This window comes from Leucoraja erinacea, chromosome 10, assembly GCF_028641065.1.
Source record: "Leucoraja erinacea ecotype New England chromosome 10, Leri_hhj_1, whole genome shotgun sequence".
Taxonomy (NCBI): domain Eukaryota; kingdom Metazoa; phylum Chordata; class Chondrichthyes; order Rajiformes; family Rajidae; genus Leucoraja; species Leucoraja erinaceus.
The window spans coordinates 12,961,433-12,981,187 of NC_073386.1; the positions used below are offsets into that span (position 1 = coordinate 12,961,433).

The window sequence follows — 19,755 nt, forward strand, 5'->3', positions numbered from 1 at the left end:
CCGAATGCAGGTACTTCAGAGCCGCGTAACACAAGGCAAAAACCAGGCTCAAGTTCAAAAATAGTTTTAATTATACAATGGAACACAAAACCCAAACCTGATTTAAACAACCCAGTCAGGGATATGGATGAACTGACAAACAATTTAACAATGCTCCAGCCAGCCACGTGATGGACCGTCGAACCGGAGACTCTAAAACCTGCCTAAAGAGAAATAACATTGAAACAAAATACACAAAAACACTAAGGTCAGCCCTTATCCGTCCCAATTCAATATTTGTTACCAAGGAATGGTGAAGGTACACAAAGTTCTATGCCATGTGGCCAGGCCTCCCTCGGCCCACACCAGCAGTCTGCTCATCAGTCAGGGTCGATGAAGAAGAGAGAATCCTGGGAAGCTCAGGTATTTAAGCTTCAGATAAGTCACCCGTCACCAGCGCAGCTTGGCCAATCGGGTACAGGAGCCTTTAACCCCTTGATTCCAGACTCACAGCCACGAGGCCTGTACTCGGGAGAGAAACAGAGAAAGGTAAGTACATAGCATTCACCAGGAGGGGGAAGCGCCTAACACCTGGTAAGAATATTTGGGGTTTGATGGCGGAAAGGGAATGGAGGCCAAGATTGAATAGTGTATCTTTTATGCTTCCAAGGGAGTCTAGGTAGAGGTCAGGGTGATTGATGTGAATAGCAATGTACAGGCAACATTAAGTGACTGCATCTACACATTGCTAAAATGAAGGGAGAATATATATGTTGGGAGAATATGATATTGTCATTAAAGGTAGACACAAAATGCTGAAGTAACTCACCAGGACAGGCAGCATCTCTGGAGAGAAGGAATGGGTGATGTTTTGAGGTTGATACCCTTCAGACTGAAAGGTGGTGGGGAAAAATCTCTTGATTCTTCAAATCATTGACGTATTCCTAGCAGGCACGTGCCGTGAGTAATTACTCAGGGTAGACAGTCAGTCGGCTTTAAAAAAAAACCTTAAACGGCACATGCGCAGATTGTTCTCTCCGTAAAAATAAAAAATAAAAATAAAAACAGTGACAATTCAATTTGCCCAAGGCTTCCTAGTCTCCTTTATTCTGACTTGCTGAATGGGTGGGGTGAAGGGTGACGGCAGGTGGAGAGATGGTGGGAAATAGGGTGATTTCAAAAGTAAGGCATTAATTACTTACTTTTGATGAAATTCAGCGAGCAAACGCAATAATTCCCGATATTTTGGACCTTTAAATCTCCACTGCAAATGTCTGCTAAGCACTTCCGCTGTTTTTCCACCTTCAGTTCCCTCTTGTAATTACCTCACTTTCTATCTTTTGTTTTGCCTGAAAATTTTGGTCGCTGTGCTTCACGGTCACCCTGACTAGCACAGAAAATTTCAGCTAAAAAATCGGCCGTTATCCATGTTTTTAACGGCTGTGAAAGTGCGTGTTTCCCCATTCACGAACATGTACCGAAGTGACATATGTCCTCCAGTTAAATTTTTCGGTCACGTGAGGGGGGATCTACACTCATTTGACCTTTGGTGAAATCACCCTATACGGGAGGACAGGGAAAAGTTGAATCAGTTGTCATCTAATTGAATGATAACACTTGATCAAGGGACCAATTGGGGGGAGAGTTCCTTTCACAGCGTGTGGAGAGTCTGTGCCAGGGGTAAGGTTGCGGGGAAGGCAGGAGTGTTGAGAAGGAGGGGGTCGGGGATAATGCCAGTAACTCACTCACTCACTCACTGCTGCCGCAGCTCTCCGGGCGTGAAGCCACCGCATTGTAGCCGGGGATAGAAGCAGTTCGGGGAGCTGCGAGCGGCCGCCGGGACCCGATAGCAGAACTGGTCGCCACTTCAGCGCCTTCTGCCGGCCCGCTCACCTCTGGCAGTCCTCTCCGTCTGAACACCTCTCACCTGCCGCTCGCTCATGTCAGCCGCTTCCTGCAAATCCTTAAATTCCCACAGCCGAATAACCTCAATCGCGCTGTCAGAATTTAAGGATTTACGGAAAGCAGCTCATGAGTGAGGCCAGCAAGTGACAGGAGAGAGGTTTTTAGACGGAGAGCTGCCAGAGGTGAGCGGGGGTCGGCAGAAGGCGCTGAGGTGGCGGCCGGTTCCGCTGTCCGGCCCAGCGGCCGCTCGCAGCCACATGAGCTACTTCTCCCCCCTGCCTCAATGTGGTGGCTCCGTGCAAGGAGCGTCGCAAGTGGGTTACTGGTATGATCCCGATCCCCTCCTTCAGAACGCTCCTACCCTCCCCGCAACTTTACCCCGGGCCAGACTCCCCAAACGTTGTGAAAGGAGCTCTCCCCCCACTCCCACACCCCGGGAAATATCGTATTTAAAACCATCACCAAGAAATGTACTTACCACATCATTGGCACACAAGCTCCATTCTTCTCTCCCTGTTTCCTAAGATACACTTAAAATAATGCCAATCCATATTTGAAAACCCCGCCAAGAAACTAGCGCTGCGCATACGTAGTAGGCTGTTGCGCCTGCGCAGTGCTGCAAAGGCAGAATTTCAGCCGCCTTCAGCCCCGCTTGAAATTGACGGCTTCCAGCAGCGCTGACGGCACGTGGGCTGCACAGACCTTCAAGGGTTACAAGTGCTGCGGATGAAAGCCATGGAGAATTATGCCTACCTAAGAGATCGATCTCTTAGTTAGGCACAATTCTCCCATGCCTTTACTATTTATATTTAGTAATTACCATGTAATAATTTTAGTTAGGGTAGGCACGTGCCTGATCCCTAGGTACTGACATGAGCCACAGCTATGCCTGTCTTTTTGTTGGCTACGTCAAATACTCTGTTCCAAGCGTGCCCTGGTACCACTCCCCAACTCTTTCTCCACTTCATTGAGACTGCATTGCGGTTGTGCCTTGCACTCTTACAAAATTTAATGGTTTCAACTTCATTACCAACTTTCACCCATCAAATTCACTTGGATCATCTCTGATACAACACCAAAGTAGAACAACATCACCTCATATTACACTTGGATAGCATACAACCCAACTTGGAACTTGGAATTCTCCAAATTCAATAGACAATGTGATAGCAGATTATTATATCGTTCAAGCGATTGCTCCAATATCTCTCTTGCCACTCTGGAGAAACCATGGTATTAGGAGAATGTTATTTTGTTACGCATGTGAGCTCTCCACGTCCTTCAAGCTCAAAGCTTCTCATAAGATAAATCTTCATAGTGTGAGAAAAGGGTTAATAGGGATAGTGGCAAAAACAGGAAAGCAGACTATTATCTAAATGGTGGCCGATTGGGAAAGGGGGAGATACAGCGAGACCTGGGTGTCATGGTACACCAGTCATTGAAGGTAGGCATGCAGGTGCAGCAGGCAGTAAAGAAAGCGAATGGTATGTTAGCTTTCATTGCAAAAGGATTTGAGTATAGGAGCAGAGAGGTTCTACTGCAGTTGTACAGGGTCTTGGTGAGACCACACCTGGAGTATTGCGTAGTTTTGGTCTCCAAATCTGAGGAAGGACATTATTGCCATAGAGGGAGTGCAGAGACGGTTCACCAGACTGATTCCTGGGATGTCAGGACTGTCTTATGAAGAAAGACTGGATAGACTTGGTTTATACTCTCTAGAATTTAGAAGATTGAGAGGGGATCTTATAGAAACTTACAAAATTCTTAAGGGGTTGGACAGGCTAGATGCAGGAAGATTGTTCCCGATGTTAGGGAAGTCCAGGACAAGGGGTCACAGCTTAAGGATAAAGGGGAAATCCTTTAAAACCGAGATGAGAAGAACTTTTTTCACGCAGAGAGTGGTGAATCTCTGGAACTCTCTGCCACAGAGGGTAGTTGAGGCCAGTTCATTGGCTATATTTAAGAGAGAGTTAGATGTGGCCCTTGTGGCTAAGGGGATCAGGGGGTATTGAGAGAAGGCAGGTACGGGATACTGAGTTGGATGATCAGCCATGATCATGTTGAATGGCGGTGCAGGCTCGAAGGGCCGAATGGCCTACTCCTGCACCTAATTTCTATGTTTCTATGTTTCTATGATAGTTGATTTATACTAGAACTCTGAAAAATATAACTTAGAAAGAAATGAGCTGTCAGCAGAAGCCAGCCTGCTGGTAGAATAAAGTAACAATGTACAGGACAGAGGGTAATTCTAGATAAAGAAAGTAACAAAGATAAAACCTCCAGCAGAAGCCTTTGACGTCAGAAGATGTTCCGAGACGTTCCTGGACATTCTCGTGGGAATGTGGGCTTTATGTTATGATTGGACGAAGCTCGATGGGGAGACATGAGGTAGTGACCATAGTGAAGAAAGGTATAAAAGATAGATACAATCTCCATTTTTGTGTGCCTCTAGGGGACATCAGAGGAGAGGCACCTATTCTGCAGAATATGAAATTAATAAAAACACTTCTTTGCCTGAATGGCCTCAAGAGCATTTGTGATTTTTGAATCTCACAATAGTCTTTTGATTAATAGTTTCTTTATTGTTGAAGAAAAACAATAAGATATCCATCCAACCTTCTTCTTTGCTCATACATTTTAATCTTCGTCAAACTTCAGCTTATCACTTAGAAATGTTAGAAAACTTCTCATGGTCAAAAGCTAAACTCTCGAACATCATCCTCCGAACTAAACTAACTCCCTAACAGCTTCTGCGAAAGAAGCCCAGCAGCAAACATGCGACCGACTACGTAATAAATCCCACCCACATAATTACAGGCAGACTAAAATTTAAAGACAAATGCCATAATTAATGACATACAAAATAAAGCCAAATGGCCACTACAGACAATAGGTGCACGAGTAGGCTATTCGGCCCTTCAAGCCAGCACTGCAATTCAATGTGATCATGGCTGACCATCCCCAATCAGTACCCCATTCCTGCCTTCTCCCCATATCCCCTGACTCTCCTATCTTTAAGATCCCTATCTAGCTCTCTCTTGAAAGTATCCAGAGAACCGGCCTCCACCACCCTCTGAGGCAGAGAATTCCACAGCCTCACAACTCGCTGTGAGAGAAAGTGTTTACTCGTCTCTGTTCTAAATGGTTTACCCCTTATTCTTAAACAGTAGACCCTGGTTCTGGATTCCCCCAACATCGGGAACATGTTTCCTGCCTCTAGCGCGTCCAAACCCTTAATAATCTTATTTGTTTCAATAAGATACCCTCTCATCCTTCTAAACTCCAGAGTATACAAGCCCAGCTGCTCCATTCTCTCAGCATATGAAAGTCCCGCCTTCCCGGGAATTAACCTTGAAAACCTACACTGCACTCCCTCAATAGCAAGAATGTCCTTCCTCAAATTAGGGGACCAAAACTGCACACAATACTCCAGGTGTGGTCTCACAAGGGCCCTATACAACTGCAGAAGGACCTCTTTGCTCCTATACTCAACTCCTCTTGTTATAAAGGCGAACATGCCATTCACTTTCTTCACTGCCAGGTAACATCCCCTCTCTCCTCATCTACCCAGATCCTCACATGCACACCATTCTTTCTACTCTACCCGCTCCCCTCATCTAGTTCATTTCTATTTCTCCACCCTCTCCTCCTTCTGCTAACTACCCTCTCCAAGTCCCCTATTTCCCTACTCTCCCGTTTCCATCACGTCCAATCATTCCCACTGGTTCTACATTGCACCTCTATCTTAATTCTTTATCAGATTCCAGCATCAACAACGATTTGTATTTTCCATTTACCACCTCCAAGCCTTGGTCATTATCCTCATCCTTCTCCACCCCCCACCCCAACCCTGCATGGGATACCCCCATCTGAACCGCTCCTTACCATGATCAACTTCTCTCACTTGCCAGCTCCTGCCTCACTCCTTCCTCTCCTCTCTCTTCTATTTTTCCAGCTCTCCTCCTCAAGACTATTCCAGTCTTGAAGAAGGGTTCCGACCTGAGATGTCAGTCCCTTCCCTCCACAGATGCTGCCTGACCCGCTGAGCTCCTCCAGCACCTTGCATTTGGCTTAAGGTCTCACTCTCAGCATCTGCAGATCCTTGTATCTCCATCAGAAGCAGCATGTGAACAACAGGTGGGACCAAAATACTAGAGCTATCGGATCTTTGGGTGGGACTGTTTCCATGATCAAAAGTTTTCCTGCCACCTGATGCTCACCGGTGGAAGAGTCAGAGTCAGAGCAGAGTCAGAGCAGTGTCTGGGTGAAATGTGTCCTTGTGTTAGATTCCCACCACCATCGCCTCCTCGCACAGTATGAACTACAATTCCCAGAGTTCCGGGCGAGCTGCGGCAGGCCGTTTCCGGTGCGGCGGAGAGGGGACTTCCGGCCGGTATCCATGGTAACGGCGTTATTTACCGGAGCAAAGACGCAGTGGCAGTGCTGAAGATAGACTGAGTGTGTTAGAAGAAAAAACAGAGAGAGAGAGAGCGAGGGGGGAGACACGGGAGTGTGATCAGGAGAAATAGAGTGTGATGAGGAGAAAGAGAGTGTGAGAGAGAGGGGGAGTTCGAAAAGCGACTATTGCTGAGAGAGACACAGTCAGAGACAGAGAATTATAGTGTGTGATAGAGGTGGAGAGATACAGAAGGGAGAGAGGAGTGCGATAGACAGAATTAGATACAGTGTTGGAGGTGTAGAGAATAATAAAGCAAACGAATGAAGCCTGATTAAAAGTGTGAGAATTAGAAAGAGGGAAAGGATTTAAGAGATAAATTAGGTAACAGTGAGAGAGGAGTGGGAGAAAGTCTGATACAGGGATACATTGAAAAATAGATTGTTATAGACAAAGAAAGAGATAGGAAGAAGAAGAAAGCGATATTCAGAATTGGACTGAGAGCAACGATAAAGATTATAATTGATTGAGATAGAGACAGGGGTGTGTGATAGGATATTATAGACAGCAAGAAAGTAACAGAGGAGAAAGTGTAAAAAGGACTGGCACAGACAGGGTGTGTGTGATAGAGAGAATGCATTGAAATAGTTGTGCTGTAGAGATAAATAGAGAGCAAGTTAGAGGGACAGAGGATGTTGAGGGAGCATTGTAGTAGATGAGGGTTTTTGTGAGAGCACGCTAAATGTTAGGCATAGACGTCCTTTTAAAACAAGGCAACGTTGTTTGAGTGAGATTGTGCCTCAGAAAGAAGTGGAGATTATATTAAAGAATTTATGACAGGTAGAAGATATATGAGAGGTTATGTGAAAAAGATGTAGAGCATAATAGGGATGATAACTAGAAACGCATAGAGTATGTAACAAAAAGCAACTCAGGAAAGTGTAAGAGCAATAGATATACAGTGTATAAAGAGTAAAGACAACACAAATGTGCAGCAGAGAAAAGAAAGACAAAGTGCATTAGGGACATGTTGATATAGATTATTTGAATATTAAAAGTACAGCTGAAGAAAGCAATATTAAAAGAGAGAGATCTATCTAATTGTCCACCATGACAACGCCAATAGTTCAGGCCCATCATATCTTTGGGTTTCATGGCTCTGTTGCCAATAGTGTTTTATATTTTGATGATCAAAGCATTATTTATCCTTCTGGGAGTGGCTGTGTGCGTTACAACGTTGACCAAAAATGGCAGAAATTCGTCACAGGTAAGAGGCTTTTTTTGCACTCAGGAACATTTGGATTCTTAAGGGCAGGAGACTGGGCCCTTCCTTCAATTACACCTGCACATTTATTGCAATTCCCAATAGTTATATCAGATAACTACAAACTCATATATTGCTTATTTGTAAAATTGAGTTTAGAACAGCCCAAAGGCATTTTCATGCACAAATATAATTTATATATTGAAATATTATAGACTTTTGGAAATATTCTGTTGTTAAAAATAGTTATCAAATAACCAGATTTTCAGTGGCGCATTAGAAAAATGTGATAGGTTGAATATCATGATAGTATTCATGCCTTCTATATTCTGTTGTGCTGAAGCAAAGCAAGAATTTAATTATCCTATCTGGGACACATGACAATAAACTCTCTTGAATCTTGAATCTTGAATCTTGGTTCCAATTATGAACATTTGGATTTAGCTAACTGAAAAAAAACAAAAAACAATATTCATCCACTCCAAAAGGAAGACAGTGTTTAATGAAAAAGCCAACATGCATTTTTGCCTCACTTATCTTCAGCTAAAGATCATTTTGGTGAGTTCCAAAATTTATTCTGAACTATATTCTATTTCAAACCCTAATGTAACATCCTTCAGACATTTTTGAAGAAAGACTTTGATTTCCAATGCTGTGCACCTAGTGGGAAAAATATAGGCATTAAATTGAACAGTAGGAGTTAATCTTTGACTAAAATTACATGATATTTATCTAGAATATGTGTTTCAGCATATTGCTTCAGCCACCTTGAAACAAACTTGTCACCAGGTAGCATATTATCATGGCAAAAGTTAATAAGGTATGCCACTGGCACAAATGTCATTGAGTAAGAGCACTATTAAAGTTTGTAGCTGCCATAACCATTCAAAGGCAGTTGAAAAATTCCCTTTAATAACATGGCCAATTAAAACAAAAGACAACAAAAGGCTGGAAGACCTTAGAAAGTCAGGCAGCATCTGTAGAAAAAAGAAATAGTCAACTCAGTGTGAATTCTGACAAAGGTTCGCAGACCTGAAATGCAAACAGTTTCTCTTTCTACAGATCTAGCGTGACTTGTGGAGAAAGACCAGCATTTTTGTTTCAGATTACTAGCATTTAGTTTTATTTTGATTTTCATGGCCAATTAATTCCTGGCAAAATACTCTTCAGCTTGACATTAAAGTACATACATATTGCAAACTGGACAAAAGTATTTACATTAATCCTGCAATGACTTTGCTGAAAAGATTTGCTAAATGTTGGCAATGGGTAATATTTATTTACAAGTACTGGTGGAAATTATCTCGAAAATGACAAAAGAGCCACAATTCCTATAGGGCTTCCAAAGTAAACAAATGATTTGGGATTATTTAAAATTTTCTAAACACACACCATGACCATCTGAACTTTGATTTGCAACCATGCTCTGTGCATTTAAAACACGGGGTTAGGTGGAAGAATGTCATTTAAGGAATAAAATATTAATTTCTGTTTCTTCCTATAGTCCAAACTTTCCTTACAATTGAACTTGTCGCTCTCACAAAGTCAACCATAGCAGCTGAGATGACTCACTTGTGCATTGGAAGAAGCTTACCTCAGTATTCCTGAGCATGAAATAAAAACAGAAAGTGCTTGAAACACTCACTCAGCAGGTCATGCAGCATTCGATGATGTGACTTTGAGCTCAAATTTTGTCTGTTTCACTTTCCACGGATCCTGCCTGATCTGCTGAGTATTTCCAGCAATTTTGTTTCAATTTTAGATTTCCAGATTCTGCATTTTTGTTCTGATTTTCATCATGTGAGCTTGATCTAGATCTGTGTGGGACCACATGCATCAAATTATATTTTTCATTCTAGCTCACTACTTGTCAGGGGTTATGGGGAGAAGGCAGGAGAATGGGGTGTAGAGGGAAAGATAGATCAGCCATGATTGAATGGCAGAGTAGACTTGATGGGCTGAATGGCCTTATTCTGCTCCTATCACTTATGAACATAAACTTATGAACTACTGTACTTTCTGACTCTTAGTCCTGCATTCCTTTTCAAGAGAGAACATGTAAAATGTTATTTCTGATGTGGCCAATTCATATTATACTTCAATGTTTGAAATGTTAACCAATAATCTGTATTACATTGAACAGGTTCAGAGAAAAGCCAAGAAATACTGGCTCTTGCCTTAAGTCCCAATCGACGATATCTAGCCATTTCTGAAAAAGGAGAAAAAGCCACCGTGAGCATTTATGATATACAGCATGAACAAAGTAGAAAGAGGAAGTCACTTAGTGTGAATGATCTACAAGCCCAAGAGTTCGTCAGTATTGCCTTCTCACCAGACTCCAAATACCTGGTTGTACAGTCTGGACAACCAGATTGGACACTTATCTACTGGTTATGGAAGAAACAAAAAATCATGGGTGTCATGAAAACTACTACCAATGCAAACCCAATTTACCAGGTAATCTTTACAAATTCCAAACAGCAGCTTGTGATAACGTAGTTAAAAAATAAAAAAAAATTGAGTAGAGTGACAACTAAGTTCAAGCAAAAATGTTTCTAACTTGCAAAAATATGCATCTATTCCTGGTATCCCAATCTACCTCATTGCGGTCCTTGCACTTTTTAAAAATCTGCACTTTCTGAGTAGTGGTAACAATATAGTCTACACTCTTGCTTCCTTTCTCTTTAGCACTACGTGTTGTACTCATGTATGGGTATCATTGCATTCATGTATGGTATGACTTGTTTGGATAATGCCCAAACACTACATCTTGGCACACATGATGATAATAATAATAATAATAAACCAAACCAAATCAAATCAAACCAAATCGAACTATAAAACAATCATAGTAATGCATAATTTAGTTTCATGAAACACTGCTGAAAGTTACAAAGGAGAAAGGAAGGCTCAAAAAAGTGCAAAATATTACAATTTTCAATGTAACCTGTGACACAAAATGTTTCTGAGTACAGGTATATGACTTTTAATTTGATTTCCAACAATCTAAAGTTGTCTATATTTGTATATCCTGAAAAATGCCCCATATGAGTATTTTCTCATACAGTAACTGTAATAACTATTAATGAGACACAAGTGGTTGTATACTTTAATTTAAGTAAACCTGGGAATATTAGCCTGGGATTTCAGTGTGATTATTACAATGTCATAATTGAGACACCTGAAAACCTTTTATTTTTCCTGAGATGAATCCATCGCCCAGGCCTAGGTGAGGTGATGAGTTGCATTAGAAAATAATAGCATTAGAAAAACAGAGACCCTCTGCCACTGTGAGGCCTTATAGGACCGCGATCATAAATTATTTGCACAAGCCAGTGGTTTTATTATGATGGTACGTGTACCAGCACCTTTTCGTCTACATAATAAGCACTGCCACAGGCCAAAATGACACAAAGTGCTGGCGCAACACAGCAGGTCTGGTAGCATCTCTGGAGTACATGGATAGGTGATGTTTCAGGTCGACATCCTACCTCAGAAGAAGGGTCTCATCCTGAAACATCACCTATCCATGTCCTCCAGAGATGCTGCCAGACCTGCCGAGTTAATACTGTACTTTATGTTTAAGAAAGAACTGCATATGCTGGAAAAATCAAAGGTAGAATAAAATGCTGGAGAAACTTAGCGGGTGAGGCAGCATCTATGGAATGAAGGTGACGTTTCGGGTCAGGACCCTTCTGCAGAGATGAAGAACCCTTCTTTATGTCTTTTTGTGTATTAACCAGCATCTGCAGGTCCTTATTTCCACATACTGGCACATGCCACTCTTCTCACTAAACATTGGAGCCTCCTCATTCCACAGATGCTCTGGCTTAACGAATGTGTTCAACAATTTTCAGCTGTGTTTTCATTATTAACGTGTTTCTGAATGATCACAGTTTGTAGTGTGCCAGTCGACCTGTGATATGCAACTCACTCATAGGTGTACCTGCAACCCAATTAGTTACTTTTCACTACTGCCTGACTCAGATCCGTTGAAAATTAAGGAGGATGCAATGCAATGCTTTATTTTGTGAAGTATCTGATAATACTTCTTTCCAACTATTCCTATTCTGCCTTTTAAATTGAAAGATATTCTTCATATTTTATCTTCAAGGGTTGAATGTATTCTGACAAGAATTAGAAAGATATAGTGTGATGTGAGCCACTAATAACATCTATTATAGTTTTCACCCGTGCAAACATGAAATGTCATATAGCCTATTAATGTATCATGATGTGAAAATGTGACTGCAGAACTGTACTGTAAACACTGATTAGTAATTCTCTTTTTGGGTTTAGGTCAGTTTTAACCCTCAGGATAATGCACAGATCTGTGTGGTTGGGGATGGTGTTTTAAAACTGTTGCGATTTGCTGATGGAAATCTCAAACAAACAAATTTCCAAAAGTTAGAGTTGCAAAACTTTCTTACACATGCTTGGATGTCTGAAGATCGCATCATTGTTGGCACTGATTTGGGAAAACTTTACCTGTTTGAGTTGGCAGAACTGCGCTGGGAGTACAAAATAACATTAGACCACAGGTACAGTTGGAATGGATCACTCCCTAACCTGCTCTTACTGTTTTCTCAAAATGTATGTTCTATGTTACTGATCCTATTTAAATATTTAGAAATTCTGAGAAACTTCCAGTTCTAGCATTTAAGGAACTTAATGAAAGGAATGACATTTTTGTAGGAAATATTATTAAAAATATTAACACCTTAAATAAGTCAATGAAAATGAGAAAAATGTTTAATAATATGTAGATCCTTGAGATCATGTGCATTCTTGGGCCAAGGCTCTGCCGTTTTCAACCCTGTAATTTAAACTGGATGGTTTAACCAAGCTAACATTATCTTTGTTTCAAACATAACTTTATTTAAGATTATTTATGGTCAAATGAGTGAATGCACTGTGTATTAATATTTGCCTGCTACTAACTATAGAATATGTATCTCTCATCAAGATAATTGATAGTTTTTATTTAGTTTAGTTTAGTTTATTATCATGTTTACTGATGTACAGTAAAAAGCTTTTATTGTGTGCTAACCAGACAGCGGAAAGATAATACATGAATACAATCGGGCCATTCCACAGCATACAGATACATGATAAATGGGGAATAACGTGAATAACGTTCAGTGCAAGATAAAGTCTAGTAAAGTCCGATCAAAGAAAGTCTGAGGGTCTTCAATAATGTAGATAGTAGCTCAGGACTGCTCTCAAGTGGTTAGTACGATGGTTCAGTTGCCTGATAGGGGGAGAGAGACAGCTGGGAAGAAACTGTCCCTGAATGTGGAGGTGAGCGCTTGCACACTTCTATACCTCTTGCTCGATGGGAGAGGGGAGAAGAAGGAGTGGCCGGGGTGCGGTTCATGCTTGATTATGCCTGTGGCCTTGCCGAGGCAGCATGGGGTGCATACGGAATCAATGGAAGAGAGGTTGGTTTGTGTAATGGTCTGGGCTGCGTTCACAATTCTCTGCAATTTCTTGCCATCTTGGATGGAATTGTTCCCATACCATGCAGTAATATTGTCCAGGTGATAATGTTTAGAAATTAGGTAAATGAGAACTAATTAATAATTGTGGATGGAAATATTTTGTTCAGCCATTACTATGTTACAGTTGTACAAGTCATTGGTGAGGCTGCTTTGGAGTAATGTGTTTAATTTTGGTCACCCTGCTAAAGGTAGGATGTTGTTAAGCTGGAATGAGTGCAGGTAGGATGTTGCCAGGTCTTAAGAGTCTGAGCTATAGGGAGAGGTTGGGCAAGCTAGAAATTTACTCCTTGGAACAGAAGGATGAGGGGTGATCTTATACAGGTTTATAAGATCATGAGGGGAATAGGCAGGATGAATGCACAGAGCTTTTTGACCAGAGTAGGATCTGGATAGTGGATGTGGAGTGGATGTTTCCACTAGTGGGAGAGTCTAGGACCAGAGGTCGTGGCTTCAGAATTGAAGGACGTTCCTTTAGGATGGAGATGAGGAGGAATTTATTTAGTCAAGAGTGGTGAATCTGTGGAATTCATTGTCACAGGAGGCTGTGGAAGCCAAGTCAATGGATATTTTTAAGGCAGAGATAGATAGATTCTTGATTAGCACTTGATTAATAGGAACCTAAAGGCAACATTTTCACACAGAGGGTGATAGGTATATGGAATGAGCTGCCAGAGGAGACAGTTGAGGCAAGTACTATAATGGCATTTAAAAGACATTTGGACAGGTACATAGATAGAAAAGGTTTAGAGGGATATGACCCATGCATGCAGGTGGAACTAGTGTAGATGGGGCATCTTGATCAGCATGGGCAAGTTGGACTGAAAGGCCTGTTTCTCTGCTGTGACTCTATCATCAGATCGTGTTTTCAATGACCATCATTAGGTTTGAAAATGGTACAATTTCCATTGAGACTTAGACTCCATGGATAGAATTGACTGGTGTTTGAGGCAAATCTAATATTTGCACATGGATCATTGAATGTGAAATTATATTTGATGCTTGCAATAACTGAAGAGTAGTGTATAATTAGAAATAGTAATTAATTCAGTATAAATATAGTTTGTAGATGAGCTTGTATTAATGTTAACTGAGAACATGCCAAGCTTTTGAAATTAGCACATGTGTTTAAGGAATATTTTAAACATTTTTTTTTGTCAAATTATACATTTTCAATGCTCCATTTTTTTTCTATTGTGTTTAGATTATCCATTGATTAAGGAATTCTTTTGTAACTATTATTACATAATAAACTATGGTAATACTGTTTTTCCTGCCCCACAGACTATCTGTCTCCATCAGCCAGATGCCTCCACCTCCACCCCCTCTACCCAAGATAACATCAATAACAATATTTTCCAAAGGGTTCTTGTGCGCTGCTGGGCCTGGCGTAGTGTATATGTTTGAAAGAGCAGAGGAGAAGGATGCTTTTAAGAAAACCAGAGTGATTAGGGTGAGTTCCACAGTAAATGTGACAGTTAATGCATAACACGTGATTAAAACAACCATTAACTTCAGTACTATATGCATTTTGAGGATTTGTGAGCTGTTTATGCTAGTAGAGTCTACATTTTTGAAGATCACAAAATATCTTTGAAATGAATGAAGGGATGAATGAATGAATGAATGGATGAATGAATGAATGAATGGATGAATGGATGAATGAATGATTGAATGAATCCAGCATCTGACAGCCTGGTGTGCCAACAATAACCTCGTCCTCAACTCCAAAAAGACGAAGGAGATTATTGTTGACTTCAGGCAGACCAGAGGAGGCAGTCATACCCCCATCCATATAAACGGGACTGAGGTGGAGCGCGTCTCCAGCTATAAATTCCTCGGAGTACATATCTCGGAGGATTTGTCCTGGTCCCTCAACACCTCCAAGCTGATCAAAAAGACACAGCAGCGCCTTTACTTCCTGAGGAGGCTCAAGAAAGCCCACCTGTCCCCCCGGATCCTGACTAACTTTTACCGCTGTACCATAGAGAGTATCCTGACCACCTGCTTCACGGTATGGTACAGCAGCTGCACTGCTGCAGACAGGAAGGCACTACAACGGGTGGTGAAAACCGCGCAGCACATCATCGGTGCCCCGCTCCCTGCCATGGATGCCCTCCACTGAAAACGGTGTCTGAGACGGGCTGGGAAGATCATCAAAGACCCCTCACACCCCAACCATGGACTGTTTGTCCTCCTCCCATCAGGGAGGCGGTACAGGAGCCTCAGGTCTGAACTCGGAGTCCCGCCGATAGATTTCTCCGGCCCCTCCGTCCCCATTGTTTAATTATTCTGTATTTTTTGATTATTCTGTATCTTCTCTCTTTCTATTTTTTTTTAAAATTTCTTTATGCACAACTACTACGGACTGACGCAAAACTGCATTTCGTTGTACTCATACTTGTATTTGTGCGATGACATTAAAGTTGAATTGAATTTGAATGCATCAATGAATGACACATGCCTTTCGGCCCACCGAGTCTTTACCAACCATCAATCACCAGTTCACACCAGTTCTATGTTATCCCTGTTTCGCATCCATTCAGTACAGGCGAGAGGAAATTTACAGAGGCCAATTAATCTACAAACCTCACATCTTTGGGTTATTTGTCATATCTTGTATATCATATGACAACCAGATTTTGACCTATTTTGGTGGAATGTCTTTGTATGACCACTCATAATCACTGCAACCTCACCCACCTGGTCCACATTTACCCAGACTTGCGCACATTTACCCAGTACTGCACACTTGGCTGTCAGTTTGAACAAACCTTGAGAAGCCCAACAGCGTATAGACAGAGCAGCCTGCTTTATAGGCCTCATGCACAACCATTCCCAAACTCAACTACCCTATTGCACTGTATTAGCCATTTGTATCATCTATAGGATGCACTGCAGAAACTCACCAAGACTCCTTACACAGCATCTTCCAAACCCGCTACTCCTACCAGCCAGAAGGACAAGGGAAGCAAAAGCCTGAACAACACCACCACTTGGAAGTTGCCCTTCAAGCCACACACCATCGTGTTTTAGGAATATATCGACATTCCTTCAATGTCACTGGATCAAACTCCTGGAACACACTCACTAACGTCATTGTGGGTATATCAACACCTCAAAGAATACAGTGATTCAAGAAAGCTGTTCACCACCAACTTTTCATGGGGAATTAGGGATGAGCATTTAAAAGCCAGGTCAACTCGCAAAGCCCACATCCCTTACATGAATTAAAAAATAATCTCAGTTCTAATAATTCGATCATGCAGGGAACTATTGGTGAAGTTTGACCAGCTAAATGCAGAATGCTTTTAACTTTCTGACCAGTTGTTCAGTTAAAACCAGGCTTTTGAATATGGCTTTAGGGTACAAAGTTTATTTGCAGTTAAATTGTATTGTATTGTATTTTAATGACCACACAGCCAGGCTGGTGGAATTTGTTATCAGTACAGCTCGGTACAGGTTCCAACATTTCATCAAACATTAAACATATAGCATAGATATACATACAAACAGACGCATTACATAATACATAAGGGCCATGCTTATTCTTATTCCTCACTGTACAGAGTTTAAAATGTTAATTGCAGTGGGAATGAAACTGTTTTTAAAGCGGTTTGTTTTTGAGGCAATTGTCCTGTAGCGCCTCCCAGAGGGCAGTAGCTGAAAGGCATAGTGTGCAGGGTGAGTAGGATCAGAGATGATCTTGCGGGCTCTGTGTAATGTCCGTTTGTGGTAAAGTGATTCAAGGGATGGTAGGGGTAAGCCAATAATTTTAGATGCTCTGTTGATGATGCGCTGTAATTTCTTCCGGGAGAGTGAGTCGAGACTGCCGAACCAGACTGTTATGGATGAAGTGAGGATGCTTTCGATGATGGCTGTATAGAAGCGGAGCATGAGATGAGACCTTGCTCTGAACTTCCTGAGCTGTCGGAGATGGAAAAGTCTTTGCTGGGCTTTTCCATAGATGTGAAAACTCTAACCCACCAGATAGGGTCTACCATTCCAAATGCAATATGAGAATGGTTAAATAGACAATCCTCAATTTTGCCATGGATTAGATTGGCAAGGGGGTGACAGAACACTTGTCCCACCCCATTAGCCCAATTCAGTCTTGCATCGGCACTAGAAGATTATTTTTGTTGCATCTCTACTCATTACCCTCAGGAGAAACTTAAATGGATGTTTTCCTTTGCTTTTTATCAACATCCTATTATATATTTTTAATTAATATTTAATGATGTGAAATTACTGTTGCCCCCCATCACTTTTTTTCAGATTCCACAAGATCTGTCCAGTACAGATCCAACCCAAGCAGAACAACAGGAAATCTTAACTCTATGTCTTAGCCCCTCAGAAGAGATTCTAATTGCCAGCACCAACAAAAATCAACTGTATAGCATCACATTATCTTCTGCAGAAACAAGCAAGGTAAGCTACACTGGAATAACAAGGTTAGTTTCAAAATGAGCGCTCAACAATCAGAAATGCACAAAATTAAGTCTAAATATAACATAAACAAGATGTCAATGTTTTTTTAATTAGTTCAGAATTGAAATCTAGTGATTTAATGGTTATAAACACTTGCCCAACTATTGTATTTTGCTGCATTATTCACACCCTGCCCATTTAGAAGCTGCAGTGATGTATTTGTATTCTATTTAACAGCATATTTTAAAGTTATATTTTGTGACATTTTTAACAGGGAGAAATGGCAAAGTTTGAAATTCTAGCCCAATCCTTTCATTCCAACATAATCACGGGTCTGGATGTCTGCATTCGAAAACCGTTGTTTGTCACCAGTTCTGTAGATCGATCAATACGTTTGTGGAACTATGAGACGAAGTACGGAATTTAGTTTTAAATATGATTATTTAGGGAATAATGCTTCATAATGTTAACTGTCCTTTATTAAATAGCATGGTTATGGGTTATTTGCAGTTATATGTAAATGTACAGTTATATGTACAGTTATTATAGTTATATGTACCGAGATACAGTAAAACATTTTGCTTGCATGCTACCCATTCAAATCGTATTATACATGAGAAAAATAAAGTCATACAGAAATAAGAAAGGTGGTGCAAAGGGAAAAATACCAGAGTGCAGAATATAGTGTTCGACCATTTCAACATTACAGGTACCGAGAAAGTGCAGATAAAAAACATGGAAGGGCTGCAATGAGGTGGGTTGGGAGATCGGGATCACGGCTATCATCTCTGAAATGCCTGCTCAGTGGTCTGATAACAGTGAGGAAGAAGCTAAGTGGCACAGTGCCTTACAGCGCTTAAAGCACCAGAGACCCGGGTTTGAATTTGATACAGGTGCTTGTCTGGAAGGAGTTTGTACATTCTCTTTGTGACCTGCGTGGGTTTTACTCCTAGAACTTCAGTTTCCCCCACACTCCAAAGAAGTACATGTTTGTAGGTTAATGTGGTTGGTATAACTGTAAAAATTGCTCCTGGTGTAGGAAAGTGTTGATATGCGGGGATTGCTGGTCGATACCTGGGTTTAAATAAGTCAATGAATTTGTTTAACATACTGTTAAATTGAATAATAACATTTCTTGTTTAGGTCTCAGTGAACTCCTCACTGTTTTTTTTTAACAATTACTATTGCTGTTGGTTCTTCTTTCTTCTAGTGTTTTGGAGCTTTATAAGGAGTTCCAGGAAGAGGCGTATAGTGTTTCTTTGCACCCATCTGGCCTATATATTCTTGTTGGATTCTCTGACAAACTACGGCTTATGAACCTTCTAATTGATGATGTACGATCTTTCAGAGAATTCACTATTCGGAGTTGTCGAGAGGTCTGTATATTATTGATGATGTTGTTCGAATAAAATATATCAAATGTGAGTTCTATCAGGCAATCAGTTTCCAGGTTGCCTTAAAGGATCTATTCAGTACAACCATTGGATTGGCTGAAAGGTACCAATACAAAAAACATCCTTATGGTTTTATTGTAGGATCATTTTTGTGTGATTTGATGAACATACTGAAGTCAAAAAGGTAACAGATGATGCTTAAATCTGCAACCATTGTAATAAAGTCATAAGTGATATGAGTAGAATTAGGCCAATCAGCCCATCTAGTCTACTCCCCCATTCAATCATGGCTGATCTATCTCTTGCTCCTAATCCCATTCTCCTGCCTTATCCCCATAACCTCTGACACATGTACTAATCAAAAAAATCTATCTCTGCCTTAAAAATATCCATTGACGGTTTCCATAGCTTTCTGTGGCAACGAATTCCACAGATTCACTGCCCTCTGACTAAAGAAATTCTTCCTCATCTCTGTTCTAAAGGAACGTACTTTAATTCTGAGGCTACGACCTCTAGTCCACTAGTGGAAACATCCTCTTCACATCCCCTCTATCCAAGCCTTTCACTATTCTGTATGTTTCAATGAGGTCCCCCCTCATTCTTATAAACTCCAGCGAGTACAGGCCCAGTGCCGACAAATGCTCATCATAGGTTAACCCACTCATTCCTGGGATCATTTTTGCAAACCTCCACTGGATCATCTCCAGAGCCAGCACATCCTCAGATATGGTGCCCAACATTGCTCACAATATCCCAACTGCAGCCTTACCAGCGCCTTATAGAGCCTCAGCATTACATCCCTGTTTTTGTATACAAGCCCTCATGAAATAAATGCTAGCATTGCGTTTGCTTTCTTTACTACGATTCGACTTGCAGATTAACTTTTTG

The 19,755-nt window shown here is 41.1% G+C and overlaps 1 protein-coding gene across 1 annotated transcript in view; it reads left to right on the forward strand.

Moving 5' to 3' along the window:
• Positions 1–6,242: 6,242 nt before the first annotated feature.
• The window catches only part of cfap57 (cilia and flagella associated protein 57), a 48,287-nt gene continuing 34,774 nt past the window's right edge, over positions 6,243–19,755 (forward strand). The window contains exons 1-7 of the mRNA XM_055641492.1: positions 6,243–7,547; positions 9,688–10,001; positions 11,844–12,085; positions 14,327–14,495; positions 17,321–17,473; positions 17,748–17,887; positions 18,684–18,849. Coding sequence (XP_055497467.1) covers positions 7,391–7,547; positions 9,688–10,001; positions 11,844–12,085; positions 14,327–14,495; positions 17,321–17,473; positions 17,748–17,887; positions 18,684–18,849 — 1,341 coding nt within the window. The 5' untranslated portion in view covers positions 6,243–7,390. The remainder of the gene's footprint in view (positions 7,548–9,687; positions 10,002–11,843; positions 12,086–14,326; positions 14,496–17,320; positions 17,474–17,747; positions 17,888–18,683; positions 18,850–19,755) is intronic.